The sequence below is a fragment of the Mrakia frigida genome, assembly GCF_051309035.1.
Source record: "Mrakia frigida strain ATCC 22029 unplaced genomic scaffold BDY24scaffold_15, whole genome shotgun sequence".
In the NCBI taxonomy this organism is placed as follows: domain Eukaryota; kingdom Fungi; phylum Basidiomycota; class Tremellomycetes; order Cystofilobasidiales; family Mrakiaceae; genus Mrakia; species Mrakia frigida.
Genome location: NW_027481266.1, coordinates 516,390 through 529,946, shown reverse-complemented (window position 1 = coordinate 529,946; position 13,557 = coordinate 516,390). Strand labels below are relative to the sequence as shown.

Genomic DNA, 13,557 nt, shown 5'->3' with positions numbered 1-13,557 from the left:
CATTCGAACTCTTCGGATAGATCAACGAATCATCAAGATGCTCTATTAATTACGCTCTAAGTAGAAGCCAAGAAGGGGTCGAAGGTGCTAAGTCTACTTTCTCCTCGTCCAGTGCCTCTCACCGACCGTCATCTTAGACGCGGCGACGACTTCTTTTCCCCCCTCCGACTTTCGAACCACCGCCTGTCTCTTCCTCGCCCACCCTATACAAAGAAGAAGAACGGCGTCAGTGAAAGATGATTCATAAATGCAAGACGAGAAGAAAGAACTGACCTGGGCTCGTGGCAACGCCTCTCCGTCGAGCAGAAACCGTCGAGCAGGAATCTTCGGTGGACGAGCGGATCGTGTACAACGGGCAGGGGACGGTGGAATTGTAGGGAGAAGCGATGGTATAATCGACCGGGTTGGCGACTCCGGTGGTAGAGTTACCTCCTGTCGGGAGAAAAAAACGATGAGCATACTGTGATTTGTTTCTGGTGCGGGCATCAAAGGAGAGGACCAGACAAACCATGCATCGAATACCAGCAGCTTGAGCTTGGTCCAGTGGCGTTGCTGGCTCTACAACAAAGAGAGAAAAGGTTTCAATAATTAGCCTCGAAGGTTCATAGTGAAAGAAACTCACGGGCGTATACATCTGAGCGAGTATCTCGCCGGCCCTGCTGAGGTTCCAGTGGAGTAACCTAGGGTCGCGTCGCAGGTCCACCTGAACGAATCAAGAATCGAAACTGCATAGTCAGCTCAGTCAACTCTAAGGGAGAGCGAGCTTGGAACTTACTTGTAAGCACAGGTGGTCACAGCTGCAGCAGCCGAAGGGTCTTGTCGAGCGACGACGACGTGGGTTCCGACAAAAGAGGCGCTCGCCCCAGTCCAGGAGGAGACAAGAAGTGCAGCGACCGCGGTGGAGAAGACGGAGAGAGGCGAGAAGAGCATCTTTCAAGACTTGGATAAGAAAGGGAAGAGGAGGTGGTGGTTGGAGGGCTGAAAGGGAAAGAGAGGGAGGGACAGTAAGTCGACGTCCTCCTTGTTCTCCTCTCTGACAGTTCTAGAATCAGTCATCGACCCTTTCAAAGTGTTGTTTCCCCTGGTAATCGTTGTTCGCCTCCGCTACTTTGAAACGAAATCCAGATGAAAAGGGCGAACAAAGGGAAACGGTGGCTGAACAAAGCTGGAACTGTTTTGGATCGACCGTTGTTTCCTCCTTCTTCCCTTTCATTTTCCTTCCTGGTCGTTCCGCTTTGGGCTTCTTCCTTTTCGTGTCTCCTCTGAATGAGACGATAAGAGACGATCCGTGCTTGCTGAAGGTTCGTGCTCCCTCCCCGAAGAGGGAAAGCAGCGCTGAATCTCTCGAACGAGATCCGACGTCGACGCGTCCCTCTCTCCGGATCCAAGTCAGTCAGGCAGATCTTCTCTGTCTCACCTCTTCCACGAGCTTCCACGCCTCGAGGTTCGAACAGCGACCTCTCTTACGCTCTAGGGCTTAGAAAACGGACTAAGCGGAACTGATTTCGACGAGAGCGACGCGTGCCCTCCCAGTGCCCTCACTCTTCCTCCCGCCTTCCCACCGAGGCAATTCGCTAGAGATTATTACATGTTCCTCGGATTTCAGTAGCGGAACAGAGCTCAGAGCTTACGTCTGGGCGAGAGTTGGAAGAGCGAGAGTGATGGGGCGGCGCGTCGAGAGGATCAGGAAACAAAGTGGGATTGGCGAAGTGTAGCATAAGGACGTCGACGCGTCGAGATGTGGGATTGTTTTACCAGGGGTCAAAAAAAACTCGCTGATGTTGAGCGTTTGAGAGATCTAAAAAGGAAGGCAGAGCGAAGCGGACGGAAAGAGAGCAAGACTTCGACGATCAGGGCAGAGAACAGAGTCAAGGAATAGATTGTGAGCTCTTGTGGGAGCAGTAGGAGACCTTGATCTATGCAAAGCCCTTTTGTCCTGGAAAGATAAACCAGAAGAAAGGGTTGACGGGGCGAGGAGAACGAACGCGGAGGGCGTCCACCTGCACACAAGCGAAAACCCCGAGAGCAGAAGAAGCTGGAGGAGCTGAAGACGTGATATAATCCTCATCCCGGATTTACGGAAAGCTCCACGCTACAACAGGCCTGAAGCGGCTGAAACGAGTCGAAGGAAGTGAGGCGCTCAGGCGACGCGGTCGGATGTTCGCTACTGTCTCGCCTCGAGCTCCTGGTACAGCGATGCCGATTGAAGAGAATCGAAGAGCTTACTAGTTGATTAGACTGAGTGCAGTGGTAGTGCTGAAAGTGCCTCGTACCCAAGGGAAAGCAAGAGCGATCGCCGCTCGAGGAAGAGCGAGGAGCAAGCGGAAACCGCTGGAGCGACGAGTGAATGCAGCCTCGATATCGATTTTGGCTAGCGAGAGAGGTCTACAGCACCGCGAGTTCATTCAAGAGGAAAAATGGAGGCAGTTTGTCTATGGTCGGAGTCGGGAACAAGAAGGAGAGAAGAGGGAGGGGGAAGAGGAGGTGAGCTCGCTCGGTTGCTATGGCGGTCCTTCGCAATGAAACTACCTCAGGACAGCACTGAGGAGACCAGCATGACTTTCAGCGCGTATTCTAGCGCTTTTCACGATTCTACTGTTGTACATTTCCCCAGTCGCTGCCGGCCTTCTCTCTCCCAGAGCCGTCTTCTTTTTCGTGACTCGTCGTCGCTCGTTTCCTCCCAACTTCATCCCTCCCTCCCCTCGCTTCAACATGCCTACCATCTCTGTCGACAAGGCTGATCTCTACCGGAGACTCGAGAGGACCTACAGTGAGTCTGACATCATCTTGATCTCGTTCGAAGCTTTGAAGGAAGGCGAGCGGAGAGAAAAGGAAAGAGAGCAGAGCTGACCTTCTCGCTTCATCTCTCCTCCGTTTTGCTCCCCCTTTTCCAGCTCAAGTCGAGTTCGACCAGCTCTGCTTCGATTTCGGAATCGAGTTGGACGAGGATGTAAGTCGTTCTAAACAATATGGCGGAGAGTAAGGGACGAGACGAAGGGAAGGGAACTTCGAGCTGACCTCCTCCTTCCTTCCTTTTCTTTGATGGGCGAACAAACCAGACGACCGAAGAGGTCGAGGCTGCTAAGAAGGCTGGCCTTCCTACCGATGAGCCCGTGAGTACGCAGCTCTCTACATAGAGGACTTTGGTCGAGCTGGATCTGTGGTTTGAGGGAAGAGGGGGCGTCGACAAAGAAGGAGGAAGGAAGGGTCGAGCTCAGCCCAACTTCGGAAAGAGCTCTTCCTGAGCCATCTTTTGCAGCGAACCTCGTTCCATCATGGGAAAGAGGAGCGCTGTATATCTCTTCGGTACTACAGCTTAGACGCGAGCTGACCTGGCTTCCTTTCCCTTACTTCCAGGTCCTCAAAATCGAGATCCCCGCCAACAGGTTCGTCCCTCCTTCCGTTCCCTCCCTCTTCTGCTCCTCTCGAGCTCTTCTAAGCTCACTTTGATCGTCTTCTGACCTCTCGGCTCGTCTACTTTTATACAGATACGATCTTCTTTGCATCGAAGGACTCGCCCTCGCTCTCCGAATCTTCCTCAACCTCCAGCTCCCTCCCTCCTACACCCTTTCGACCCCCTCTCCCGACCAGCTCATCTCCGTTTCAGTCACCGCCTCCGTCGCCGAAATCAGACCATTCTTCGCAGGAGCCGTTCTCAGGTTCAAGGAGCCTTTCACTCCTGCGAGCTACAAGAGCTTCATCGACCTCCAGGACAAGCTGCACGCCAACTTGTGTCGAGGAAGGAAGTTTGTCGCCATCGGAACTCACGATCTCGATACCATCAAGGGACCTTTCAGGTGAGCGCGGTATACTTGATGGAAACGTATGGGGTGGAAACTGGCCGGCTGGAGTGCTTGGGGAGGCAGGAAGGGCGGGAAGGAGGACGAGTGGAGGTTGAGCTCGAGCTGACCTTCCTTTCCTTTCTTCCCTGGTTCGTAGATACGAGGCCAAGGCCCCCAAGGACATCAAGTTCGCCCCTCTCAACAAGGAGACCGTCTATGATGCTGAGCAGCTCATGAATCTCTACGAGGTTCGTCTGCTCTCGTCTTACTTTCTTGCTTCCGCTCGAGCTCACCTCTTCTTCCTCCTTCCTTCCCTTTTCCTTTGTTTCATTTAGACCGACCGACACCTCGCCAAGTTCCTTCCTCTCATTCGAGACTCTCCCGTCTACCCTGTCATCTACGACTCGGAAGATCGAGTTTTGAGCATGCCTCCGATCATCAACTCCAACCGTCAGTTCTTTCGCGTCGTGGATCCTCGGCTTTCGACTCGACTGACCGTTTTGCTTCTCCCATTTTGGTCATTCACAGACTCCAAGATCACCCTCCAGACCAAGAACATCTTCATCGATATGACCGCTACCGATCAGACCAAGTTGTGAGTTCAAACCGTCTTTTAATCTCGAGACGCGTGAACGTGCTGAAACGAATCCTTACCCTTCCCTTCTTCCAGGGATATCGTCGCCTGCATCATGACCACGATGTTCGCCGAGTACACTGAGATTCCTTTCACGTTCGTACCAGCTTTTCCTATCTTCTCATCGTCTCCCCTGGGCCGCTCACGCTCACCCTCCCTTCGTCCCCTTCCTCCCTTTCTCTTCGCTCCTGCAGCATCGAGCCCGTCAACGTCATCTTCCCCGATGGAACCGCCCGTCTTACGCCCGACGTCTCCCCTCGACGAACCACCGCCCGACCTTCCTACATCAACTCCTGCACTGGATTCGCTCCCTCCCTCTCCGCTTCCGAAATCTCCTCCCTCCTCACTCGAATGTCCCTTCACTCCTCCGTCTCGACCGTCAACGAGGACGAGATCATCGTCGACGTTCCCGCTACCCGACCCGATATCCTGCACGAGTGCGACATCATGGAGGACGCCGCCGTCGCCTACGGATTCAACAACCTCAAGTTCACCTTCCCCAAGGCCAACACTATCGCGAAGCCTCTTCCGATCAACAAGCTGGGAGATATGGTCAGGAAGGAGTGTGCTCAGGCTGGGTGGGTGGAGGTGCTGCCTTACATCTTGGTGAGTTCGTCGTCGATGTGAGAGGAGGGGAAAGCCGAAGGGAACGAGAACGAAGGAGACGCGTCTTCGATTTGCTGACCTTCGACGTTGTTCTCTCTCTTTTCCCCTTTCCCCTTACCGCTCCTGCCTACTCTCTCCACTCCTTCTCAACTACTCCCCGTTTTTCCAACGTCCCATCCTTTCCCACCTTCCCTTCACCAATCCCCCTCCCTCTCCCTCAGTGCTCCCACGACGAGAACTTCGCCTTCCTCAACCGACCCGACCCTGGAAACCTCGCCATTACTCTCGCCAACCCCAAAACCGTCGAGTACCAGGTCGTCCGAACTTCCCTCCTCCCCGGTCTCCTCAAAACCGTTCGAGAGAACAAGAACCTCGCTCTTCCCGTTCGGATCTTCGAAGTTTCCGACGTCGCCGTCCAGGATCTGAGTCAGGAGAGGAGGAGCAGGAACATCAGGAAGGTTTCCGCAGTGTGGTGCAACAAGACTGCTGGGTTCGAGGTCGTTCATGGACTGCTGGATCGGATCATGCAGATCATGAGCGTGCCGTTCTTGGAGAGGGAGGAGAGCAAGGGGACGACGGGTTACTACATCAAGGAGACCAGCGGTACGTCCTCTTCCGGTTCGATTCTATCTCGACCTCTTCGTTGAGATCGATGGGTTGGTGAAGCTCGAAACACGTCGAGTCGTTCGGACCGTTGACCTTCGTTCCCTCCCTCCTTTCTCCTCTCCAGACGACACTTTCTTCCCTGATCGAGCCGCCTCCATCTTCTACCGACCTCCTCCTACCACTCCCGCCGCATCCTCCAACATCCCTCAAGCCCACCTCGCCGCCGATCCCACCGCTCCCAAACCCTCAGCGTTCGACAACGTCAAGGAGGTCCTCTCGTCGGCTCTCCCTGGATCGTCAAGCTCGAGGGACGTTCAGATCGGAGTCCTCGGAATCCTGCATCCCGAGGTTTTGCAGAAGTTTGAGATCGAGTACCCTTGTTCGAGCTTGGAGTTCGATTTGGAGCCTTTCCTTTAGACGGGTTTCGAGGAGAGATGCGAAGGGAGAAGGATGAGGAGGAGGAGGTCGCGTCGATTTCAATAGATTTTGTAGCCAGCCGTCTGTCTCAATGGGTCTGATCGCTTGGAGTAGCAGGCAGCGATGCCGAGAGTAGAACGGATCGAGGAAGGGAGCTGCACGGAGGGATCTGGCTTTCGAGAGAAGACGCGTCGGCCTCGCCAAAGCCGGTTCACAGCTTTGCCGCAGCTCAACAGCAGCGTACAAGAACTTGACCGAGAGATATTTACACACAGGAGCACAGACTCGTAGAGCAGAAACACGCGGAGCGATAATAGATCCGAGAAAGAGAAAGACGCGTTGCTCCGTGCTCGAACCTTGATCTCGCTGAATGCGTCGAGCGATCCTCCCTCTTCGAGAGCCAACCTTGAAAGAGCATGGATCTCATGAAGTCTCACTTGGAAGGAAGAGGGAAAGGACCAAAGCGGAAGAAACAGGAAAGACAATGAAGGGACGGAGAATCAAACAAAGATCGATCAGGTCTCGAATTCGTTCAGCCACGTCTTTCCCTTTGTTCTTCCCTGTCCTCACGTCGGAACTTTGGTTCTCGATTCAAATTGCTGAGGGTCGAACAACGATCCCCAGCGGGGAGGAGAAGCCGGAAGAGGCTGATGCTCGATGACTGACTTGGAAAGTAGAGAACAAGGAGGAGGTCGAATGACTTTTCACTCCCTCCCCTCCTTTTCGCTCAACCTTCACCCTTTCCTCTTCGCCTTCAACTCTTGGACGATGATTTTCACCCCTCTCTCTGTCTTCTACACCGCTATCGTTGCACTCTGTATCTCCTCCTGGACCGGAGCGAGTGCTGCCTCCATCGGAACACACGTCGTCGTCGCTCGACAAGATCCTTCTGCGACTCCTGTAACCACCTGTTCCTACACGTGAGTTTCTTTCTTCTCTTCTTTTTTAGGATACCGAAGCTGACTCTAGTCCTTGCCTTCATCTATAGTTGGTCCTGCGACTCAACGACAGGATACACGTCCGGCAACGCGGCGGGCTTGCAGAGAGGATCTCTTAGATGCGTGCGCTCGTGAGTTCCTTCTTCCCTGGACATTCGAAGCTGAACTGACTGACGCCGTCCTTCATTTATACAGAGCTAACAATGCCACCGGAGAGGCCTCGGCGTCCTGCTACTACAAAACGCTCGGTTCGTCCTTTGTTTTCCTTTTCGCCGGGACCTTCCTTCGAAATTCCCGTTCGAGTTTCTTACACCGGTTCTCTGGTTTCAACAGGAGGAACATCTTCCACCGGAGTGTCGAATGAGGTAGACTATACCACCCCGACTCCCTACAATTCCACCGTAGGCTGTCCCACCACCGCGATTCGTTCATCAACCGAATCTTCTTGCACGACTTCTTCTGCTCGACGACGAGGCGTCCCGATCAGTCCAGGTCAGTTATGTCCCTCACTAGCTCTCACTCAAGTGCGAAATTCCACTGACGAAGTCGTTTCCTGTTTTCAGCTTGGGCGATCCAACGGCAGGCGGTCATTCGAAGGTTGGAGGGAGGAACGAGGGAGGTCGTCGCTAGGACGAAGACGACTGCTGGAGAGAGAGTTTGGAGGGGAAGGCGATAGAGTACCCATTGCTTTTCTTCTTCTGTTACACCTAGAGATCTGTTTCGTTAGACGATATTGATGACCTGTACAATATCTGAGCAGCGAAACGCGACAGTTAGAACCAAAAAGATTGGTGGTTGACGTCTTCTTTGGGGAGCCTTCTGGAAAGTAAAAGCAGATCGATCATCTCTGACTACGCTATCTACGGTGCGTCTTTGACCCAGACTGTGAGTGTAAGGACAGCCGCAGGAGAAAGGCGGCGAGGGCGTGAGACGCGTTCCTCCTTGTCCTTCTCGAGCAACGAGGAAGCGGAAAGAGATTCCTTGCCTAGGCGAGGCTCTCAGAAATGTACTCGCAGAGGAAAAAAACGAAGATGGGAATCAAGGCCGATATCAAGGCCTGGCGGGTCGGTTTTGATGACCCAGTAAAAACAACGCGTCGCGGCAGTTCTGTACGGCAGGTAAAGGAGGGGAAGGCGACACCTCACACTGCATATAATACGATACATAGCCTTGTGTATCTACGGCACGTGACAGGGGTAGTGTGAGTACGCATGCTTCTGCGAAGCGGAGAGGAGAACCAGGAGATCAAATTTACAACGCGTCTCGATGTCAACGAGCTCAAGGGGAAGAGGAAAGCGCAAGACCAATTTCTCCGAGCTTATGAGCTCTCTAGTAGCTTCGAAATGTAACTCAAAAAGATTGTATCATTGTTTGAAGCGAGAGATCCCACCGAACGAACTCAGTCGAGACTAATTACGCCTCTCTCACCTCCCTTCGAGGCCAGCTCCTTCTAACTCTTTCCAAACTGGCCTGTATTCTTGCTGGTTTCACTCGTTACCCATCAGAGCAGGTATCGAGAACGACGAACGCTTCGAGCAACGGAGGAGCGCGTTCGCAACGAGAACGAGGACGACGGGAGTGAAGATCTTGCTTGATGTTGAAGATTGGTACCGAGATGGCGAACAGACTCAATGGTTCCACATATGCGTCAAATTTCTTGATTTCAGAGAAACAGACGGAGGGAGGACATTCGTCTTGAGGGGAAGAAAGGAGGAGGTTTCGAGCTCACCTTTCGCTTCCCTCCTCCTCATGCTTCTCTCCTCATACCACGACTCTCTCCGATCTATCTCAGTTTTAGATGGCTGAATATCAGTAAGTTGCTTCTCAGCTCTTCTATCAAGCAACTCTCCGTTGACTATAACTTCCCTCTCTCGCTCCAAGACCTCTTCGAACCTCCGAGGACTCATCCTCCCTCCCTCCTCCTCCCTCGCCCTCCTCCGATGCTCTCAAACCTCCTTCTCAACCCAAACCTTCAGGATGGAGAGGATTGATTCACTCCAGACAGACCTTGATGATATCGGGATTCGCTTCTCTCGGTGGGCTCTGCTTTGGGTGAGTTTAGAGGAGTGCTTCGAAGGGAAGAGGAGGAAGCGATGCTGATGAGCTCGTCCCGTTCCTTCTTTCCTCTCGTTTCTGTTCTCAGGTACGACCAAGGAGTAGTAGCCAACGTGCTAGTCATGTCTTCTTTCACTTCAACCTTCCATCTGACTCCTCAACAGACTGGGATTCTCAGTTCGTCGCTCTCTTCCTCCCTCTTCATCATCGTCGTTGTCGACTCGAGCTCACCTCGTCCCTTCCCTCCCTCCTCCCCTCCTTTCCAGCCGCCATCCTCACCCTCGGTTCCCTCTTTGGATCTCTCGCCTCATCACCTCTTGCAGACATCTACTCTCGGAAACATACCCTCCTAGCAGCCTGTCAAATCTTCCTTCTCGGATCGCTCATCCAGACCTTCTCGAGTTCTGTCGAAGGGCTGATGGTTGGACGAGCGGTGGGAGGGATTGGAATCGGAGGGATGAGCATGCTGAGTCCGCTGTATCTGGGGGAGATAAGTGAGGTGGGAGTGAGAGGAACGGTGCTGGCTTTGGAGCAGTTGTCGATTGTTTTTGGTGAGTAGCAGAACGGGGGAGGAGCGGGGGAGGATCGAAGCTGACCTTCGTTCGGTTCGTTTGGGGAGAGAAACAGGCGTCGTGCTGGGATTCTGGATCGGGTTCGCCACTAGAAACTGTGCGTTACCCATCGATCTCGTTCTGGAGAACCAAGCTGACTTCTCATTTCGTTCTTCTCGCAGTAAACGGCTCGATCTGTGCGTCTCCTCCTTTTCGACGCGTCGTTCATTTACTCACTCCTCCTCCTTTCTTCCCCGTCTTTAAACAGCTTGGCGACTCCCCCTCCTTCTCCAAACCATCCCTTCCATAATCCTCACCCTCGCTCTCCTCACCCTCTTCCCCTTCTCCCCTCGCTGGCTCGCCTCCCAACCTCAACCTCACTCCTCCTCCTCGATCCACCCAGGTCTCGAAACCCTCGCTTCCCTCCGCATGAGGGATATCAACGACTACGACGTCCAAGAAGAATGGAGGGAAATCCTCGTCGAAGCGAAGTGCGTCGAGGAAGTACGGAGGGAGCGAGGCAAAGGGAAAGAAGGCGAATGGGGAGTCGGGCTGAAGAGCGAGTTGAGCGATTGGGCGAGCTTGTTGAGCAAGGGGATTAGAAGGAGGACTTTAGTCGGGGTTGGAGTTATGGTGAGTCGTCTTATCTTCTCTTATCGCTCTCTCCAAAAGAATCGAACCCAAACCCGACGCGTCTCCGTTCTCCTCCCACCACCAGTTCTTCCAACAACTCTCCGGAATCAACGCCCTCCTCTACTACGGTCCTTCCATCCTTCTTACCCTCGGCTTGCCCCTCCAAACCTCCACCCTCCTCACCTCAGGCCTCATCAACCTCATCCAACTCGTCGCGACCTTCCCTGCCATCCTCTGCATCGATTCCCTCGGAAGACGACCTTTGCTCATCACGGGTGCGGTGGGGATGACAGTGGCGCATGCTGTGCTGGCGGGGGTGGTGAAGAGGTGGGACGGGAGGTGGGGAGAAAAAGGAGGGAGCGGGAAAGTGGGAGGGTGGTTGGGAGTGGGGTGCATCTGGGTGTTCACAGCGTTTTATGGGAGTAGTTTTGGGCCTGTGGGATGGGTGCTGCCTAGTGAGTGAGTAATCGACCTTCTATTTCTTTCTTTCGCGTGATTTCGGACGTTTGTTGGAGGAGAGAGCCAGCGAAAGGAGGAAACTGACGAGCGTTTGATTCGACGCGTCGTTTTCATTTTCATCTCAGGATCTTCCCCTCCTCTGTCCGAGCCAAAGGAGTAGCTCTCTCAACCGCCTCCAACTGGATGTTCGTACCCTTTCCTCCTTTATCTTCATCACACTCTCTCCAACTGACCCTCGTTCCCTCGAGTCGCAGCACCAACTTCCTCATCGGTCTCCTCACCCCTCCCCTCCTCGCCTACTCCCCGTTTCTCACTTACTCCTTCTTCTCCCTTTCGTGCCTTGGGGCGGTTGGGTTCGCGGTGTTCTTGGTTCCCGAGACGAAGGGCGTGGGGTTGGAGGAGATGGACGAGGTGAGCAGCGGCGACCTCGCCTTTTCGTTCGTTTCGGTTTGGTTCGAGAGATTTGGAGACTTCGGAAGCTATTCGGACGGAATGGTAGGATGTTTTCGGCAGGGAGAGACAGAACGAAGGCTGACTCGACTTTGGCGTTTGGTCGTTCGAACAGGTCTTCAACGACTCGACGCGCACGGGGTGGGAGGACAGGGAGCGGAGGAGGAGGGTCGAGAGGGAGTTGGGGTATCTCCCCGACGAGGAAGTAGAGGACGAGGACTAAGAGTGAGTTTGGGATGAGATGGGCTGCATGGGTTTGGAAGAAGAAAGGGAGAGAGGAAAGGGAGGCGACGCGTCTTGGGAACGGGGAGTCGGGCTGTTTTCGAGTGAAAAGTTGAGTTGGCCTCAGTTGGCTAGGCTAGGGTTTGGAAGGAATCTGAGGAATGAAGAGGAGGGTAGGGAACCAGAGGGAGGGAAGATTTGGGTTCGGACTGAGTGGGGGAAAGGGGAAAGCACGCGCGTCTTCCTCTTTCTCTCAAAAAACGGCGAGGCTCTCCCGCTTCAAAGTTCAGCCTCAAGACTCCATAACGAGGCGTTGGTGGACTTCGACAGCGAGTGAGAAACAGATCCGTCAGGAACGAAAAGATGAGCCAAAAAGAGAAAGAGGCGTTGGGCTCAACGGGTGCTTTTTCAGGGGCGGGGAGAAGGTGACCCTCGCTCCTCTTTCTCACACGCAGATTTTCTCGCTCCTCCGCTCCTTCAGAGTTGAAGAAAGCTCACTCGAGGAAAACGTCAGCGAGGAAAGAAAAGCTTCCCTTTAATTTCGTCCGGCCCACGGTATTCTCGAATCCGCTGTTCCTCCCTCTCCTCCTCGACTTGACTTGTTTGACCTCAACGACGACCTGGTCTTCCCTCTTTCTTTTCTCTCCGCCCCTTTCTTCTTCTTGTTCAAGTTCAAAGAGAACTTCTTAATAGAGGTGAGTTTTGTTTTCCCCTCCTCCTTCGTTCCTGCCAGCCCGTCCAAGAGAAGAGAAGATCTCGCAAGCTGACCATCGTTTCCTTCCCTCCCTCCTCTCTCCTGTTGTGTGTGTGCTGTCGCCCTTTGTTCGCCAACTCCGCTTTTCTCTTTCTTTCAGGTAAGCTTCCTCCCCTCTTGCCTACGTCTCTGCTATACCCTCTTTGTAATCGAGTCTACGAGCTCTTTCGTGTGCGAGCGAGTGTGCGAGATCTCAGCTTCTCCACCCTTCGCCCTTCGCCTTCCCCTCCGTCCTCGCCCTTCGCCCTTCTCCTCCTTTTCTCGTCAAGTTGAACGAGAATCGAAACTCCGATACTGACTTCCCTCTCTCTCTCTCTCCCACCTCGTTCGTCGTTGTGAACTCCAGGATCTTTCACCCTTTAGAACCCACCAACCTCGTTCGATCGTTCAACTCGGCGCATACATCTTCGTTTAAGAGGTAAGTTGGGACGCTTTTGAGCTGCTGGAAGGAGTGTATGCTGCTTCGAGAGTCGAGAGGGAAGGACGAGGACGAGAGATGGGGAGGGGAGGGAAGGAGGAGGAGGGAGGAGGAAGGAGATCGAGCTCGTCCCTCCTCCTTCCTTTCCCTTCCTCGTCGTCCTCGTCGTTGCTAGAAGCGAGCTACCAGCCCGTTCTGAATGACTTTGGGACTGAGAAGCTGAGACTGACTCTTTGTCCGTTTTGTGTTGTTCGTGCTGCAGGTCTTCTCCTTCCATCTTTTTCGCTACCTCAACCTCCAACCAAACCAAGCGACTCCTTCATCGCCCCTCTTCGATCTCCTTTCTTTTTTCGATCTTTCCCTCGTTCGTTCAACCTCTTCTTCAATCCCCACCAACCCATCGTCGTCTACCCATCTCTACGACCAACCACTCTTACTGGAACTCCTCGAAAGAAGCCGTCACCCACCCAATCCTTCGAGCTCGCGCGCTACTTTCTCCTTCCCTCCCTTCGCCTTCTTCATACCCTTCTTCCTCTTCTTCTCCAAACCCTTTTCAAACCACATCAATCTTATACTCCTCCTTCTTCTTCTCCCCTTTTTACCCTTTCATCTTCTTCACCTCGCTTTTTTCAAACCTCAACCTCTCGGACGACCAAACCAACCTCTCAAAACGGATTCCTCAAACGACGATGTACGACTCCTCCGATCTCTACTACTCCTCGAACAGCTTCAACCAAGGAGTGCCCACCTCGTCTAGTTTTGATAACGACCTTATGAAGGTGAGTTTCTCGTCCTCTCTCTTGGTGAAGGGAGGAACGGAACGAGGAGATGGCGGTGGAGATGGGCTCGGACGACGCACGAACCTCCTCCCTCCCTGTTCTGTTCCTCTTGGTCGTCGCCCATTGCGACCGAGCTTCTTTTCTTTCTCAACATCACCTGACTCCGCTCCTTACTCTCTCTCCTCCCTCGCAGCGTTCGCATCTCGATCAACAACCCCCTTACACCCTTCAAGAACAACTTCCTCTTCCCAGT

The 13,557-nt window shown here is 53.6% G+C and overlaps 4 protein-coding genes across 4 annotated transcripts; 3 read left to right on the top strand and 1 right to left on the bottom strand.

Annotated features, from left to right (window-relative positions):
* Positions 1-257: 257 nt before the first annotated feature.
* Positions 258-961, bottom strand: BDY24DRAFT_434797 (uncharacterized protein; the record flags this gene model as incomplete). Its single annotated transcript, XM_076644159.1, has 4 exons — positions 776-961; positions 623-703; positions 509-558; positions 258-432 (listed from the first exon to the last, which is right to left on the bottom strand). Coding segments are annotated over exons 1-4 (459 nt in total), but the record flags the coding sequence as incomplete, so codon positions are not given.
* A 1,646-nt stretch (positions 962-2,607) lies between these two features.
* FRS1 (phenylalanine--tRNA ligase subunit beta) lies at positions 2,608-6,170 on the top strand. Its single transcript, XM_076640478.1, has 12 exons — positions 2,608-2,770; positions 2,895-2,950; positions 3,060-3,113; positions 3,358-3,386; positions 3,489-3,797; positions 3,940-4,030; positions 4,118-4,232; positions 4,311-4,377; positions 4,453-4,512; positions 4,611-5,022; positions 5,244-5,625; positions 5,753-6,170. The coding sequence occupies exons 1-12, from the start codon at positions 2,713-2,715 to the stop codon at positions 6,043-6,045; spliced, it is 1,926 nt and encodes a 641-aa protein (XP_076496777.1). The 5' UTR covers positions 2,608-2,712; the 3' UTR covers positions 6,046-6,170.
* A 903-nt stretch (positions 6,171-7,073) lies between these two features.
* On the top strand, positions 7,074-7,730 carry BDY24DRAFT_389044 (uncharacterized protein). Its single transcript, XM_076640477.1, has one exon. It carries the CDS (start codon positions 7,187-7,189, stop codon positions 7,718-7,720), a length of 534 nt encoding a protein of 177 aa, XP_076496776.1. The 5' UTR covers positions 7,074-7,186; the 3' UTR covers positions 7,721-7,730.
* A 1,025-nt stretch (positions 7,731-8,755) lies between these two features.
* Positions 8,756-11,556, top strand: BDY24DRAFT_351422 (sugar porter family MFS transporter). The gene is made up of 11 exons (XM_076637715.1): positions 8,756-8,795; positions 8,865-9,035; positions 9,127-9,215; positions 9,305-9,589; positions 9,666-9,707; positions 9,772-9,786; positions 9,858-10,222; positions 10,308-10,681; positions 10,807-10,866; positions 10,936-11,092; positions 11,247-11,556. The coding sequence occupies exons 1-11, from the start codon at positions 8,782-8,784 to the stop codon at positions 11,352-11,354; spliced, it is 1,680 nt and encodes a 559-aa protein (XP_076496775.1). The 5' UTR covers positions 8,756-8,781; the 3' UTR covers positions 11,355-11,556.
* Positions 11,557-13,557: the final 2,001 nt, after the last annotated feature.

Excerpts from the sequence above, each read along its gene's own strand:
- FRS1 (XM_076640478.1), top strand. The coding sequence starts at position 2,713 with ATGCCTACCATCTCTGTCGACAAGGCTGATCTCTACCGGAGACTCGAG. Across the intron at positions 3,114-3,357 it reads GCCTTCCTACCGATGAGCCC|GTCCTCAAAATCGAGATCCC; the intron begins GTGAGTACGCAG and ends CCTTACTTCCAG. Across the intron at positions 3,798-3,939 it reads ACCATCAAGGGACCTTTCAG|ATACGAGGCCAAGGCCCCCA; the intron begins GTGAGCGCGGTA and ends CCTGGTTCGTAG.
- BDY24DRAFT_389044 (XM_076640477.1), top strand. The coding sequence starts at position 7,187 with ATGCCACCGGAGAGGCCTCGGCGTCCTGCTACTACAAAACGCTCGGTT.
- BDY24DRAFT_351422 (XM_076637715.1), top strand. Across the intron at positions 10,223-10,307 it reads TAGTCGGGGTTGGAGTTATG|TTCTTCCAACAACTCTCCGG; the intron begins GTGAGTCGTCTT and ends TCCCACCACCAG. Across the intron at positions 11,093-11,246 it reads GGTTGGAGGAGATGGACGAG|GTCTTCAACGACTCGACGCG; the intron begins GTGAGCAGCGGC and ends TCGTTCGAACAG.